Here is a 15,427-nt window from a genome sequence, read left to right as displayed (position 1 = left end):
CATGTTTCTGTATACCGTTTTTAATAACAACAAAAATAAATTAAAGGGGCTAAAACTGTGGTGGTGAGAGCCGTCTCCAGCTGGCTGCCTGGGATCGCTGGCTGGTACGTGCATACAGCCACGGAGACATTTCTGGCTTCGTGTTTCAGCATTCCCCCCTTCCCTGGGGCAGTGAGAGCTCTCCTCCATCTCTGGGGTGGGGATGAGAGCTGGCAGGGAGGGAGCATCGCCCTGCTCGGGGCTCCTTCCCTCCTCTGCCCGCGGAGCGGGGGCACGGCAGGCTCCGGGGCTCCTCCGGGGCTCCTCCGGGGCTCCTCCGGGGCTCCTCAGCGCTCCCAGCCAAGCCTGTGGCTCACTTTCAGTTCAGAGAAACCGACTGAACTTCCCCAAAGGCATGGGTGCTGCGCCCTGGAGTTGAACGAAGGTACTCCAGACAGAGACATGGAAGGTTCAGATGCAGTGGGACACAGAACAGTGGATTTTGGAAGATTTTGGTACAGGACGTGGTGGGTCCTGTGGTTTCACAGTGTAGCGGCCAAAGCAGAGAGAATTAAGTTCTCCTTGTGAGGTTATTCTTTTATCTGGGCACGCAGGGGCTGAACTCACTACTCCCTTACAATGCACATTGCACAAGCCCCTGGGAAAAGATGAGGTGCTCTCTGACAGCCCTCCAGTACTTGTCTACACAGTGGGTAAAGGACTGCACCAACAGCCTTCCTGCCACTGCCTCTGTGCCCCCAGCCAAAAAGCGTGGAGCAAATGACCCATGCTGCCACTTCACGGGCTCTCTCACCAACTCCAGGTTAGCTTTGCTGAGAAAGAGCTGGACACTCACTAAAGTGCACCCTTTAGCTTCAGTCTCGATCAAATTCTTGAGTCTTGTGAATGTTTATAATCGCGCTATAAACAAAAAGAGAAGTTCCCTGACCAGGCTGTCCAATTGTCCCCACTGCTCCTTTCACAGTGGGCACAAAGGCTCTGGGATCACAAGCACAGCTCAGGCTGTGCCATGGCTGTGTCCCAGGCACACTGCAAGCAAGTCAGCTGGGATCCTCCTCCCTGCAGAAGATCCAGCAAAGCTCATCCACTACAGGATCATGCCCCAGAAACCGAGGCTGGGGATGGAGCACTGCATTCAGTTCACCTGCCACAGCAGGACACAGCACACTGACTGACTGGATTTGTGGGTTGCTTGGTAGATTGAGACCTTTAAATGCACACACACACACACAAAGAAAAAGGGTAAGGAGGAGTCAAGGAGCTTAGTCTACTGCAGGCACTGCAGGTCCATTTCCAATGGAGCAGAGGGAGGGAGGGAGGAATCCTTTCAAGGGAGCAGACTTGTAACCGGCTGTGAGGCATCTTCAGCCCACCTTTGATTTTGCCAGCTTTCAACATCAGTGCAATGGCTACCAGAACACCAGCTTGAAAACGTGGCTGTGAGAGCAGCACTGGAGGAATCCATGAACTTCCAAGTCCAGCTCAGACTTTCATCTTTAGGCAGAGATAGCCAGTGATGAATTTCACTGTCATGAAATAGGAGAAAACAATCCAATTGTATCAATACACCAACATTTTCTCCACAGGGACCCTAAGAAAGCTGCCAGCTCCAGTCAACTTCAGAACCATATCGGGTCAAAACATACCAGAATCAGCTAATGGTACAGACTTAAGAGGACAGAGGGTTGTTGGAACAATTAGGAACATATTTTTTTCTACTAAAACAACTTCTGCTTTGTAGTTTAGATATTGTTATCAAATGTCTTCCTGGTAAACAAGAAGCTTTTGTACCTGTCAAACCCCTCTGGAAGGGGGTTAACCTAGGCAGCTGCCAGGCCACCCAGGTGCAACATCAACACTGCTGTGAGAGGCTGCATCCAGGAAGGTCCAGTGGGAAGCCAAAATGCTCTTTGTCAATAGCAGTTTATTGTGATAAAACTGGCTTTAGAAGTAGCTCAGAATTCAAAGGAAGGTACAGAAATAATCATAACAAAACAAAAAAGGGGGAAAGAACCAAATGCAGCAGTTTATATTTGTCCAGAAGCAAATGTGCTCACACTGAGGTTTTTCTGACAATAAACAGCAGTAACAAGTCCCTTCAACTCCCAGGGGCACTGTCTTCTCACGAGGTAAAATGCAACTCCCTCCACATCAATCTTGGTCTTCACTGCTCTCCTTGAAGGTGACAGATACAATGACAAAAGCTCCAAAACATTTTCATTATGACTGCTGTGAAGCCTGTGTCGGGGGCCTCCTGCCATCAGAGGACTGAGTTTGAACCAGAGTTTTGCAATGAACATTTGTGGCAAAATCCTGTGTGTTTACTGAAGGCTGCAAGACTGTGCACATTTACCTGGGCTAACTGGAATATTCCAGGCTGGAGATGCTCCTTCCAGCAAACAGAGAGGCTTCACTGTCACTTTTGACATGAGACATGCTGCCTACAGGAATCCTCGTCCCAATGTAGGGCCATCCTCAGACCCTGATGACCTCCAGTGCTACAACCTTCACAATTAGAGATGGTGTTTTTAAGAGAGAGCATTGCCCCAACCTCTGCTGCAGCCAGTGCAGCCAAGGATGCTGAGATCAGAACACTGATTCAGCTGCACACAGTCCAGTTACCAAGCCAAAAAGCTTCAAGTGGAAGAATGACCCAACATGACACTTGGGTGGGGAATATACCATTTTTAGCCTACACTGTAATACCCACAGGCAAAGTCTGGCAGAAGATAACACATGCATGCACAATTTAGTTCCATGTGCACACACACACACACACACACACACACACATATAGATGTCTATAGACACCAGCAGTGGTCAGCTCCTCTCCTGCTCCTCTTAAGGAACGTCTGGGCCAAGAGAATTGAATGTTTACAAACTCTCGGGCTCTTACCAGCATGACACTTTTTTTTTATTTCCTGTAGTTATAAAACCCAGAAGACATAAGGAAAGGATTCCAGCTAAGGCTGTCTCTTGCTCACATTTTGGAACCATCTCCTTATCATGTGTGTATGCAGGTGCCTGAAGGCAGTCATTTCCTGCTAGATAAAAGCATTCCTGTTTGATGTCAATCACTTGGGACATTTTTAAGCAGCAGTGTAAATATGCTGAATTAAGACCTGATCAAGTGAAAAGCATTTAAGCGATATTTATTTAACTCAGGCTATTAAACATGCACATGTGTATATGTAAACAAAGAACTGAATTACCAAGTAATCACGTCCTTAGATGCTAATGTGGCATATGCCAAATATTGAAATAATATTAAACTGAAAAAAACAGACGCATCTAAAGCTGTATTCCCAATTCTATGGTAGATATTCTCTATGTTATATGAGAATGCATAAATGAAGAACTATCTTAAGGGCAGAAACAAATCTATGCTTGTACCACAGAAGTGGTGTAACAGAGCATTTACTGCTCTATTTCCCAAGTTTCCTTCCCACTACTGACAAAAACACTACTTTGATCCTCCCAAGCCTGCTTAAACTATCTTGGCAAGTTTCAAGTAAAAACAAAACCACACACACACACCTCCCAAACCCCATGCAAGAACTCTGCTCCCTGTATCAACATACATCTTTAGCAGCCTAAAACAATCATAAAAACATGTACTGAACATGTTGGGAGATACTGTTTTTCTGCCTAAGGCAACCACATGCCTTATTGCCTGTACTAAAAAAGAGTTGGCGAGTTGGCCTGTTTTACAATGCCCACACAGACTGGCATTCACACTGACAAGGTCTGTTTGTTTTTCTGTAGAAGTCTGTGGAATATGCTCAGCTGGAATACCTAACCATGCAATAACAGGAATACCTAACCATGGAATAACAAAGATGTTTACAAGCATTTTGAATCTGATTTACTTTGCATTTTCTTCCCTGCTCTTTTTAGAAAGTTAATGTATCACACAAACACGTATTTCATGTTATCCTTCCCCCATTCCTCATATTCACTGATTAATTAAGGTGCATTTAAGGTTCACCAACACAGCTTTAAATGCTCTGAGCCACTTGGATTACAGTAACTTGTAATGCATCAAGCCCCCAAAGAGAGACTCATGGAAATGACAGCAAATGATGAAAGGGTTTTATTGTGCAAAGATTTCAAAATGCTGGAAATCTTTTTGTATTTCCCTCCACATAACTTTTTCCTCCCCTCCCCTCCCCTGGGTGGGAATAAGGAAACAGCCAAGTTATTCTATAGCTGGTTCCCACCATGTTGACGTTCTGGTTCCCATTGTGCTGCTCATTCAAGCAAAAACAAGAACAAGCATTAACAGCTCCATTCCCATCCATCCAGCAGACAGGAACTCACAGATGCTTCATTACACACCTCCTGCTGGCACTGATGAGGCAGAGGACGTGTATAGAAAGGAGGGGGGGACTCAGACAAAACACAAGAGGCATTGTAATTGTTCCCATTCCCAATTCTGTGAGCTCCTGGTAGCCAAAACATCCTACTACTGTCAGCTTTCCTTGCTGGTAAAAAATACAGGCACTGTCAACAGCACCCAGAGAACCTCTCAGATTGTGCAAACATTACATCCGTGAGTTTAAAGACGACAGGAGAAGGGGAAAACCCAGACATTTTCTGTAACTGGAATTTTATTTTATATATAAATAATAAAGAGACGGAGGGATTTTGAGACTCACTACTTGCAATGTTGATCCTGCAATGGGACAAGCATGGGCAGCCTTGAGTGCCACTGCAGAACAGAGGACACAGTCTCAGGACTGACCCAACACATGGGGTGTCCTTTCACAGCAGCAGTCCGAGCAGCAGATCACCAGACTTTCCTGAGGCAGAAGGCAGATTAGTCACATTCAAAATGGATTCAGGTGGTTTTCATCTTTTTCTTGGGAAAGTGTTGCTCATATCTATATTATTATTCACCTATAACCAAAGAAAGGGGACAGAGGTTAAGGGGGAGAGGAATGGAGGGAGAAAGCAGAATTAAATTTATCACAGGCCCTTTCATTTTTACAGTGTAATCAAAACTTTTTTCTTTGATGTGGCAAGTTGATCAAAATCTGTTTGAGGAACATTCTCAAAACCAATTTGCTTGCAGTAGAGATATTTAACTCTTCATATTACTGACATTAGAGCACTAATCATCATGTCTGTTCTAGAGGACTCCATTCCCATAGTTGAACTAAATGGAAAGACAAAAGAGAACAAACCAAACACCAACTGGAGTCTTGTATAATAAACCAACTTTCTCAAAAAGAATTCTTTTAAATTCCCATCAAATGCATGTTTTCTTAAGCTTATTTAATCTGGAGCAAGACTAGGACAATTTAACTCAAAGAACTGGAATTACATAAATGTAGATCTGGAACAGAGTGAAAATGAGATATGCCATCTTCATGGAAAAACACAAAACCCTGTCACTTCTGCGCAACTCCCAAATACAACAGCTGGATAAAATTAAAATTTTTTTTTCCACAGTGGGATGTGGTTTGAGCTGAAGTTTGCATATAATTTCTGATGACAAACTATAATAATGGAGGTGCAGTGCTGCTGGTTTTTGGAACAGAGAAATATGTTGTTGTCTTCAACCCAATATGATTTTGTCCTTGGCTGACCATTCACAGTTCAGAGACCCATGCTGTGGCAAATCATGGAGGAAATGACATTGTCTTTATTTTAGTAACCACATTCAACTAGGAATATTCCCAACAGTTGAAAATGCAGTGAGATTTTTAGGACTGATCTCATCCAAAATAAAAAATGTGTCTTTTCAAAGATCACAGCAATGTTCTCCAACCTTTGGGATCACCCAAATCCAACAAAACATCTGGACTTGGGTATGGAGTTAAATGACAGGATTTGATTTCAAGCACAAGTAACAAACTGCCACCCCCGCAGAGCAGCTGAACTCGATACTGAATTGAACTTTCACCATCTGCTTGCCCTAGGTCACAAATCCAGCAGTTCCCTTCATGTGCCTCCTCCAGAAACAATATGAGGTGAAGCGTGGAGGTTTCAAAACCAGGAGCATTCAGGTTCTTCAAGCTCCTGGGCAATTTATCTTCACTCTCTTAAAACCTTCCTCAAACAAGGAAAATGTGCCTGAAGCAAAAGGCTGACATTTCAAAAAGTGAATAAAAAAATTCTATTCATAGCAAGAGATTCTAAAAGAAAATAAAACCTATTTATGGATTTCTGTTTGAACCTTGATATTTGTGCAGTGTCACAAACAAAAGTTCAGTTTTCTTGGGTTTTTATCATTTAGTAGCTCTGTCCTAGCTGATAAGAAGCACAACAATATTTCAGTGAATTTTAGAGAGGCTTTTCTTCCTCTCAGTTCTCTTGGGATTCTTTACAGAAAAAAAAAGTTCAATAATCCTTCCATTAATTTTTTAGTTTTTATTTTAAATGACTATCTTACAAACTACTTGGAAAACATGTATTTTTAAAGACTTTATATTCATAGCTCTAAAGGGAAAGCTAAGGTACTCAGTACATCAGCCAGTCAACAAGCTCACATTGCTGTTGTGAGAATTAGCAATAACAATTAAAACACTTTAACATTAAAAACCCGGTTTTCTTTTAAAGCTGCCCATGAGGCAGTGGAACACTGCTGCTCAGCAGATGGGTGATTCCACCACATCTGCAAACATGTGTGACTGATGCTGGGGCATGGAAAAAAACTGATGCAGTTTGCCAGATCTGGACTCTATTTACACAGGTTGGAAGCAAGGAAAAAAAATAAGATTATTCTGGTAAATGCAATACTGCACACAAAAATGATGAGGAGTACCAACAATGCCAGGATCACTTTCTGATGAAAAATAAGTTTTTAACATGATGCAAAAAAAAATAGAGGGCAAAGAGAAGCAAGTAGAAAACATGTTCAGAAGAGACATTCATTATCAACTGATAACAGAGCAGACATCTGACATTTTGTGCTAAATTATGTCTAATTATGTTATAATTATTTGTAATAAGCCTCAAATACAGAGCAATTTTTATCCTATGAAACCAAACCATGACAAAATGTCAAGAGGATGTTTCTGTTTTGCTTTTCTAGAAACTGTAACCATAGGACTTGCCTGAGTTCATAACACAGCCCTGAGGCCAAGTCAGAACTGGTATCTCAACTCGAGTTTCTGCCTTGGAGAGCCTGGAAAATGCTGCCTTCATTTCCTCCACCTTCTGCTCCCAACAGGACTCATTTGGGAGCTGCATTAACGTGAAAGGCCAGGCACATCATGGACTTTTACAGGCTGTAAGGCACTGCTGTACCCTGGCACTCACAAATCTTTAGAGAAAACTCATCAGCAGGGAAGAGGTTTCTTTCCCCACCCTAATACTTGTGCAAGCATGACAAAAAGGGCAGAGAGGTTTCTGGTAGGGAAGGCAGAAATGGGAAGACAAAAAAGAAAATAAAAGGCCAAAACTAACCAACACCACAAAGACAAGGCTTTCCTCAATTAATTCAGAACCCTTCAAACAGACATGTATTTACTTGTTATGCTCTAAAGATGAAGAATTTAGATTTCTTAACTTGAATAGTGTTAGGGAGTGCATATATTCTTGACAAATTTTAGGACAAATAAAATTATCTGTCTGCACTCTCCTAATCATTATGAAGAAAACTACAAGTCAAACTTGAAAGTGTTCAGCTTTTCCCAGTTACTCTGCTGCTTAGCCACAAACTCTTACCAGTCTTTATCCTTTACCTGCTTGATGCCAGGTGATGTAGCATTCTACTTCTGGGTCTGCTCTTTATTTGAAGCAGCATGTACTTCCAGGGGCTTGTCACCCACTGCATCACCCTTGAGGAAGAAAAAAAATATGCACAGCATTTCAGTTGAGGCATGATTAATGTTTTTACCAGAACAGAAACCCCTTCAAAAGCTAAAACAAAAATATCTCACAAAATCAAGTGCTTCATGAGACTAATTCAGTATAATACACTCAAATACGATCTTCTACCAAACACATTCTAGACTTTAGTCTTCCTGTAGCTAGCCAAGCAATTAAAGGGTTTGAAAGAACAAGTATTTTCAACAGAAGTGCTTTAATTGAATAATTTTGCCTGTATTAATAACAGAGGATGAATACTCACAGAGTAGTTGCTATTTTGCATTCTCTGAATTCTGTGTGGATTTATACAATAGATCCCTTTTAGCACATACCCTTTTAGAGGGTGTTCTCACACTTTCCCCAACATTAATGACAGAAATCAAAGAATGAAGAGAAGCTTGTTACAGGGTCTGGTCTATCCATTTGCCAAGATGCTATAACAAACATGCATTTGATTACAGCTTTAAATAGATATCCATTTAAAAATACTTAAAGGGCCACACACATGGCTTGGGGACTGAAGCACATAGCAGGACCAGCTGAGACAAGGATCTGTTCAGACTGGTGAGGATCACACAAAGGGGGAACCTAATTCCAATCCACAATTTCCTAATGGGCATTTACATGTTTGGAAGAGCCACGTCCTTCTCAGAGGTTCACATCTAAAGGACAGGGAGAAAAGGACAGAGGAGCATGACAGATTTCTCTTACTTCAAAGGGCAAAAAGTTATAAATGTATCACAGCACTGATCATTGGAGCAGGTTTTCCTGACAACTTTCTAAATCTCCACTCCAGGAAATACTCAGCACATGATTACATAAGGCCTGAACCACCAAATCTAATTTTGAAACTGCCTCTGCTTGGAACAGGGGTTTGGCTGAAATAATCAGAGGTGGCACCCACCCTCAATTGTTATTAAATTCTACACATGGAAATTAAGTGGCATTTCCTCTTTATTCTAGAAGGTTATTTTTACCAACATGACTTAATTAAAGAGATGATTGGTGACAGCCAACATGGCTTTACTAATGGCAAAGTGCACCTGACAAACATGATGGCGTTTTGTAACAGGGTTCCAGCAGTGGTGGACAAGGGAGAGTGACTGATGTCATCTGTCACTTGTGCCAAGTGCTTGACACTGTCCAGCAGGACAGCCTTGTCTCTCAACTGCAGAGACATTGATTTGATGGATGGAGCACTCAGTGGATAAGGAATTGGCTGCATGGTCACACTCAGAGCTGCAGACATCACTCTGATGTCTGAGAGACACCAGGGACAAGTGGTGGTGTCATCTTATTGCAGAGGTTTCATATTGTTGTCTCCTTATTGCAAAAGTTCCATATCTTCTTGATACTGTCTCATGGGCAGCTCCTCAGAGCACTGACTCTCTCTTCTCCACAAAGCAGCCACTGACTCCAGTTCCCCTCTCACCCAGCCACCCCACTTTTTTATAGCATCTTCTTCTCATTGGTTACAGCTGTGGCCTGGTAAAGTCAGGCCTGTTCCTAATCTTTGCTAATTGGCCCAGCTGCAGCTCCGTAGGGGTAAGATTACTTTCTACACCATCTTTATTTCCCTATATTCTATCCCCCCACAAGTGGTGCTCCTCAGGGGTCAGTGCAGGGACTGGCACTGACACCTCTGCCAGCAGCAGGGACCCTGGGACCCTCAGCAGTCTGCCAACAATCCCCAGCTGTGTGCTGCTCAAGATGCTGCAGGGAAGGGATGCCATCCACAGGGACTTCACAGGCTCCAAACGTGGGCCCGTGTGAACCTCATGAAGTTCAGCAAGGCCAAGTGCAGGGTCCTGCACCGGGGTCAGGACAATCCCAAGCACAAACAGAAGAGAATGGATTGAGTAGAGTATGGATTGGGTAGAGAATGGGTAGAGAATGGATTGAGAACAGCCCTGGGGAGAAGGATTTGGGGATGCTGGTTGATGAAAACCTCAACATGACCCAGCAATGTGCCCTTGCAGCCCAGAAACCAACCACACCCTGGGCTGCCTCAAAAGTAGCGTGGGCAGCAGGTCTGCTTTGCTCCTGGAAGCACACCAGGAGTGCTGTGTCCAGCTCTGGGGCCTGGGACATCAGAAGGATGGGACTTGTTGGAGCAAATCCAGTGGAGGCCAAGGGATCATCAGAGAGCTGGAGCACCTCTTCTACAGAGACAGGCTGAGAGAGCTGGGATTGTTCATCCTGGAAAAGAGCAGGCTTTGGGAAAACTTCTTGCAGCTCTCCAGTGCCTGAGGGGGGCCACAGGAGAGCTGGAGAGGGACTTCTCAGAAGGGCCTGTAGTGACAGACAAGGGGGAATGGCTTCAAACTGGAAGAGGGCAGGTTTAGATTCCATATCAGGAAGAAATTCTTTGCTCTAAGGGTGGTGAGGCCTTGGAACAGGTTGTCCAGAGAATCTGCTGATGCCCCATCCCTGGAAGTGTTCAAGACCAGGATGGATGGGGCTCTGAGCAACCTGATCTAGTGGAAGCTGCTCCTGCAGGGGGTTGGAACTAGATTATCTTTAAGATCCCTTCCATCCCAAACTATTCTGTGATCCTGCAATACTAAATGTGATGGAAAATGTAGCAAAGGAAGCTAGAAGAGACTGGAAAATGTTTCAAAGAGTGGGTCAAATTTATATATTACCAGTTAAACATGATAAGGCACCAAGTCTGTGCAATCCTGCATATGCTGTGCTAGAGATATGGACTCAATACATCAAGATTCAATTATGAAGATATTTCTTAAATGTCTTATTCAAAAATGCCTAGCAAGACATTTAAAAGGTAATTACTTCTTTGAAAAATCCATTTGTTTTGATTACTTCTCTGGATATTTCCTAGTAGGGGAAATCACATCCACAAACCACACCCATTTCAAAATAATAATCTACTCTGTAATTTGCCTGTACAGGAACTTCTAAGCTATGACATTTTACTAAAATTTACAATGAATAATCTGACTAACGATGCCTCATCTCAGAGTTTACTCAATCCTGAACAAATGAACTAAAAATAAACTCCTCACAGAGAAGGCTATGTTTTTCCAGTTTCTTGTTTTAACTTGTAAAGAGTAATTATTGTCTAGGTGAGCTTTTTTTTTTTTTTTTATGTCCTGAAAGAGGAAAACAATCTAAAGCAACACACACACGTGCACAAGGGAAGAGTTATCTTGCTAAATTCCTTTGTGTCTTTGAGCTGAGGAGATCTCATCACAGGGCTTGCCTTCAGTATAACTGTTAACCTGAGTTATTTAATTCAAGCCAATCCACTGACAGACTGTCATTCCTCACACAGTCATTTGCTGAATTAGCAATTAAGAAGTTTTTACCTCCAACCACTGTATATGCCCACAGTGTAAATAGTGAGCTCGAGCAGTAATGTGAGTTAGCCAGAAAAGGACTTTCTGTGGCACAGGCACATCATTTCAGAAAAAAGTGCCAAAGTCCTCCAGCACACTCAAAACCAGGTCAGAAGCACAAAATGTGTTTAGATCAATGACTCAGAAGACAGACTTCCTCTGTGCCAGGGTACCCTCTCATAATCAGAAGCAGGCACATATTCAAGAGAGTCTTTCTGCTTTCTGGCTCAACACAACCACTCCATAACAAATCTGGGTGGCCACAGGAGGTCACACATCAGAGCTCTGTTCCACAGCAGAAAAGGAAATATTTTGCATTCTTGTGTTTCTGTTTCAAGTGAAAGGTGACTGATAAGAAATCTCCATAATACATTTATTATCAAATGTTCAATATATAGAGATTCCTTGGGATTTAGAAAAAATAATTATTTGAAACTAAAAATAACACTGGTACTAAGGGGACTGTACAGTTTCAGTACATGAGTGATTCAAAACCACCTCAACTTAGCTCACACAGTATCTAACAGAGATACACTGAGACCTAAACTTTAAACAACAAACTCTGCAAAAAACCCACCATGATTACTGTGAAAATTTTCCTTCCATACAAAGAAAAAGCCCCCAAGGCAAACCAGCTAAATGTCAAGCCCCCAAACATGAGGTGCCTCCTTCCCTTGCATTACAGTTGAACCAGGTGCACAAGTTTCTGTTGCTACCTCAGAAGTCTTGCAGATGGCCAGACCCCTTTACACTAATCTTAGAAATTACAACTTCAAAAGTATGTAAGATAGGTGTGTATCTTTTATGTTTATGGAAACTCTTGAAAGGGAAAGTCTGGCGACCAGAAAAAAAAACAAAAACCAACACAGCTGCAAAAGAAAAACAAAGGCTCACCTGGGCTCACAGATTAATAATTTACCTTCTGTCCTCTTTGGTTTGCAATGTATTGCTTGAAATAAAGAGAACATCACTGCCTTACCTTATTCATCCTCCCCCAGTCAATCAGTAACTTTTTCTTCTTTTACTGAAGTTGACCTTGAAGTTAATTTTCACAAAAATATGAAGTACTTTCAAAAATGTTGCTTTAGGCTGCCCTTAGAGAGATCAACTTTTTGCAGAGTACATTCTTTCTGTCCATCCACTTCTAGCACATCTAAATTCCCCACTGCCCAGACTAAGGATCCACTCCAAAAGAAGTCTGTTTGTATTTCTTACAATTTTCATACTGTTTTTATTCCTACTACCAAACAATAAAAGAAGGGCATGTGACAGGAAACAGCATTTTCTGCCAGAAGTAGATGTTTATCTTTTAGCTGTGATGACCAAACTTTTGCCTGCCTGTTCAGAACTCACCAAAGCCAAGCCTAACAAGCATTTTCTGTAGAAAAAGCTCACTCAGCTGCTTATGTTGTGTTTTAAAAGATGACCAAAATACATGGGACTTCAAAACTCTCTTAAAAGACAATTTAAGGTTTGTTATGGTCACAATCTGTGATGCTGGTGATGAGGCTCCCCAGTCAAAACACTGACACCACAATTTTCAACAGAGCTTTCAGGTGAGGAAGGTTCTGGTCCACAATTTCCTTGACACTTGTTTTAAGCAAGTACAGGAAATCAGCCAAAGCTGAGCCCTCTTTGCACCTGGAGACATTTTGTAACCAGCCAGCACTTAATAAAATACCCAGAGACTGCCATAGAGATACATTTTAAATATATGTATATATAAATATAAAATATATTTATATCGTTTACATGTGTAATAAAAACATATGGGTTGAAAAACTGTATGTATCATGTATTCCTAGGTCACTGGTGGTGTCCACCAGTACACCAGACAGGAAGGAAAATGCCATAAAAGTTTCTCAGCCTCTGAAGCTGAGAGGGAAATTAGTTTTCTGTGAGATCTCATTAATAGATGGGCGAAAGTGGGAAAGAGCAAACACAAGAAGAAAGGAACAAGGGCTGAAAGAAGGATGTACTCAGAGCTGCAGTGCTGTTCTGCTTTTACACAATTTGGCCTCTTCACTAAAAACAAGGGGTGCCCAATTCAGTGCTGCTGGAAGAGAGAGAATCCAAAATTGTTAAAAATACAGCAAAACTCTTTGAATGATATAGAGACAAGATGAAGTGAGAATTAATAGAAGAAAATTACTTTTCTGTGTGCTTCAGTTCTAGCAGAGAGATTTTATCCTGACATCCTGAAGAGCTCCATCCTTCAACAGCATATTAAAAACATTTATCTGCCTGACTTGCTCTGTGGAGGGGCTGCAGCCACAGTGTTTTGAAATGGAGGCACAGTAGGTCCCAGAATTCATCTTTCTTGGCAGAACTCAGAATTCAGTTGATATGACCTCAGTTTGGCACAGGATTTTGTTTCATAAAACCTTCAGAAAATTAACATACCACATTTATTTTAATGACATATTGCTGCACAAACATGAAGTTATGCACAGCTGTGGTACCTATGACTATCAAACAAATTATGAGCAACGTAACAAATTAAACAGAAGCCAAGAAGAGCCACCCAAATACTGCTTGACTATTTGCAAGAATCCTTTGTGTAGCAACAGGAAAATGCTGGAGTAAATGTCACAAAAACAAAAATAATGTCTTTTGCTCTGGCACAGTTTCATGAAATGGGTTACATCTGCTGCAACAACAACTCAAGAGTCACATTTAGACCTGTCTTCACTAGTTCAGGAATCTAGCTGCTTAGAATGACAATAAGAAATACACGTACAAAAGCAACCAAATTCTTCCACAAGGTTGTCAAATTAAGACAGAAGTGACAGAATCTATCCTACAATGCTTTGCCAATTTTAGTTTATGACAGTTAAAAGCATTTTCTTCCATGACACTTCTGTATGAGTAAAAGCCTTCAATAAAAAAATGGAACTTAAACAGAAATTCTTCTGCTTGAAAAACTGATAGTGATTTGGTGGTGCTGATAATCTGTATGATTATTTCCACATGAAACAAACCTAAACCAAACCCATCTCTACCCACCCAGATTCTCAACTGTGTGTTTAGTATGGTTTCACCAACCCTGGCCAAAGGAAGCTTCAGGACTAACTTCTTCCATCAGAATCACTTCTCATTCCCTTCTAGACAAAGGCAAGTGACTCCTGCCAGCTGCTGCTCAGCCTCTCTGCACAGCAGGGAGACAGGAGCCTCTGTTGAGCAACTCTGAGCACACAGCCCCAGCAGGGCTGCCTGCCTCAGTGCTAATGGAAATGTTCCATCCAGGGACCAAGCACTGCTTCTTCACTTGAGCCACAGGGGTTTGGGTCTTGTCTAATCCCTCACAGCAGCAGCAGCTCACACAGACAGCACCTGAGCAATGAGATGAACTTCTGCACAACACCCATCCATCAGCATTTTGCTCCTTTGTGCAAGTAACGTGTTTTGGCAACTAAGGGGTGTGATTTAAAGGTTCTGCAAGGAGGAAGAGAAGGAAGTGTGTTTACTTAGTGGTCTCTGCAGTTCTGCAGGCTGTTTGTTTTTCTGCTGAGGTAGCAAGTGCTTGAATAAGCCTTGTAGCAAACTGAAAGTGTCAAAAGTTTTGCCTTCCAATAACAACCACGTGTTCCCTTTTTAAAGCCTGGGACACAATAAAAGAAAAACTTAAGCTATTTTTTACTAATGATGTCTGTTTGTCTTTCTGAAACATTTTACCATTGCCTGAAGTTTCTTTTTGAGAGCCTAGGTTTTAGGAAAGCTACAGGACAATTAACCAACCTTTGTTTATTCAAGTTCATTTACTGAAGTGCCTTGGGCCAATACAGGATGAGCATCCACTGATGAAAGTCTTCACTCCCAGGAGACTCAGCAGCTGCCAGCACATGTGAACATTTCCCCAGCCCAGCTTGTTTGGAACTAGTCCTACACCCAGCCTCAGCAAGGGAACTTGGTCCCATCCCTGAGGTCCATCCAAGTGCAATTTTGTCTCCAACACACCTCTCTCCCAGCCACACTGAGTTTAGAAGTGAATTTAAAACAACAGAAGCTTTACATAACACACATGAACTTTTCTTTCTTTAAGCAGCAGCTAAAAAAAAAAAACACCTTAAAACCTTACAGGCTTTCTTTGGCACACATTTAATAAACTTGCTCAGTTCTCCAGTCTCTCACACTATGCTTCACTAAGCCATGTACATATATTTCTTAGAATTCTGTTTGCTTATCTGTATCTGATTATACTAAAGGAAGCTTCCAAACAGGATTTCTGAAAGTTTAGTTTGAAGTAAGCC

General features: G+C 42.0%; 1 protein-coding gene across 1 annotated transcript in view; it reads right to left on the bottom strand.

Moving 5' to 3' along the window:
* Positions 1 to 4,589: 4,589 nt before the first annotated feature.
* APOO (apolipoprotein O) overlaps positions 4,590 to 15,427 on the bottom strand; it is a 28,898-nt gene continuing 18,060 nt past the window's right edge. Inside the window, exons 8-9 of the mRNA XM_005484363.4 lie at positions 7,692 to 7,787; positions 4,590 to 4,899 (exon numbers count right to left, since the gene is read on the bottom strand). Coding sequence (XP_005484420.2) covers positions 7,719 to 7,787 — 69 coding nt within the window. The 3' untranslated portion in view covers positions 4,590 to 4,899; positions 7,692 to 7,718. The remainder of the gene's footprint in view (positions 4,900 to 7,691; positions 7,788 to 15,427) is intronic.

Source organism: Zonotrichia albicollis, chromosome 2 (genome assembly GCF_047830755.1).
Source record: "Zonotrichia albicollis isolate bZonAlb1 chromosome 2, bZonAlb1.hap1, whole genome shotgun sequence".
Lineage (NCBI taxonomy): Eukaryota > Metazoa > Chordata > Aves > Passeriformes > Passerellidae > Zonotrichia > Zonotrichia albicollis.
The sequence above is the reverse complement of the archived record's forward strand: the minus strand, read 5'-3'. Positions and strand labels throughout refer to the sequence as shown.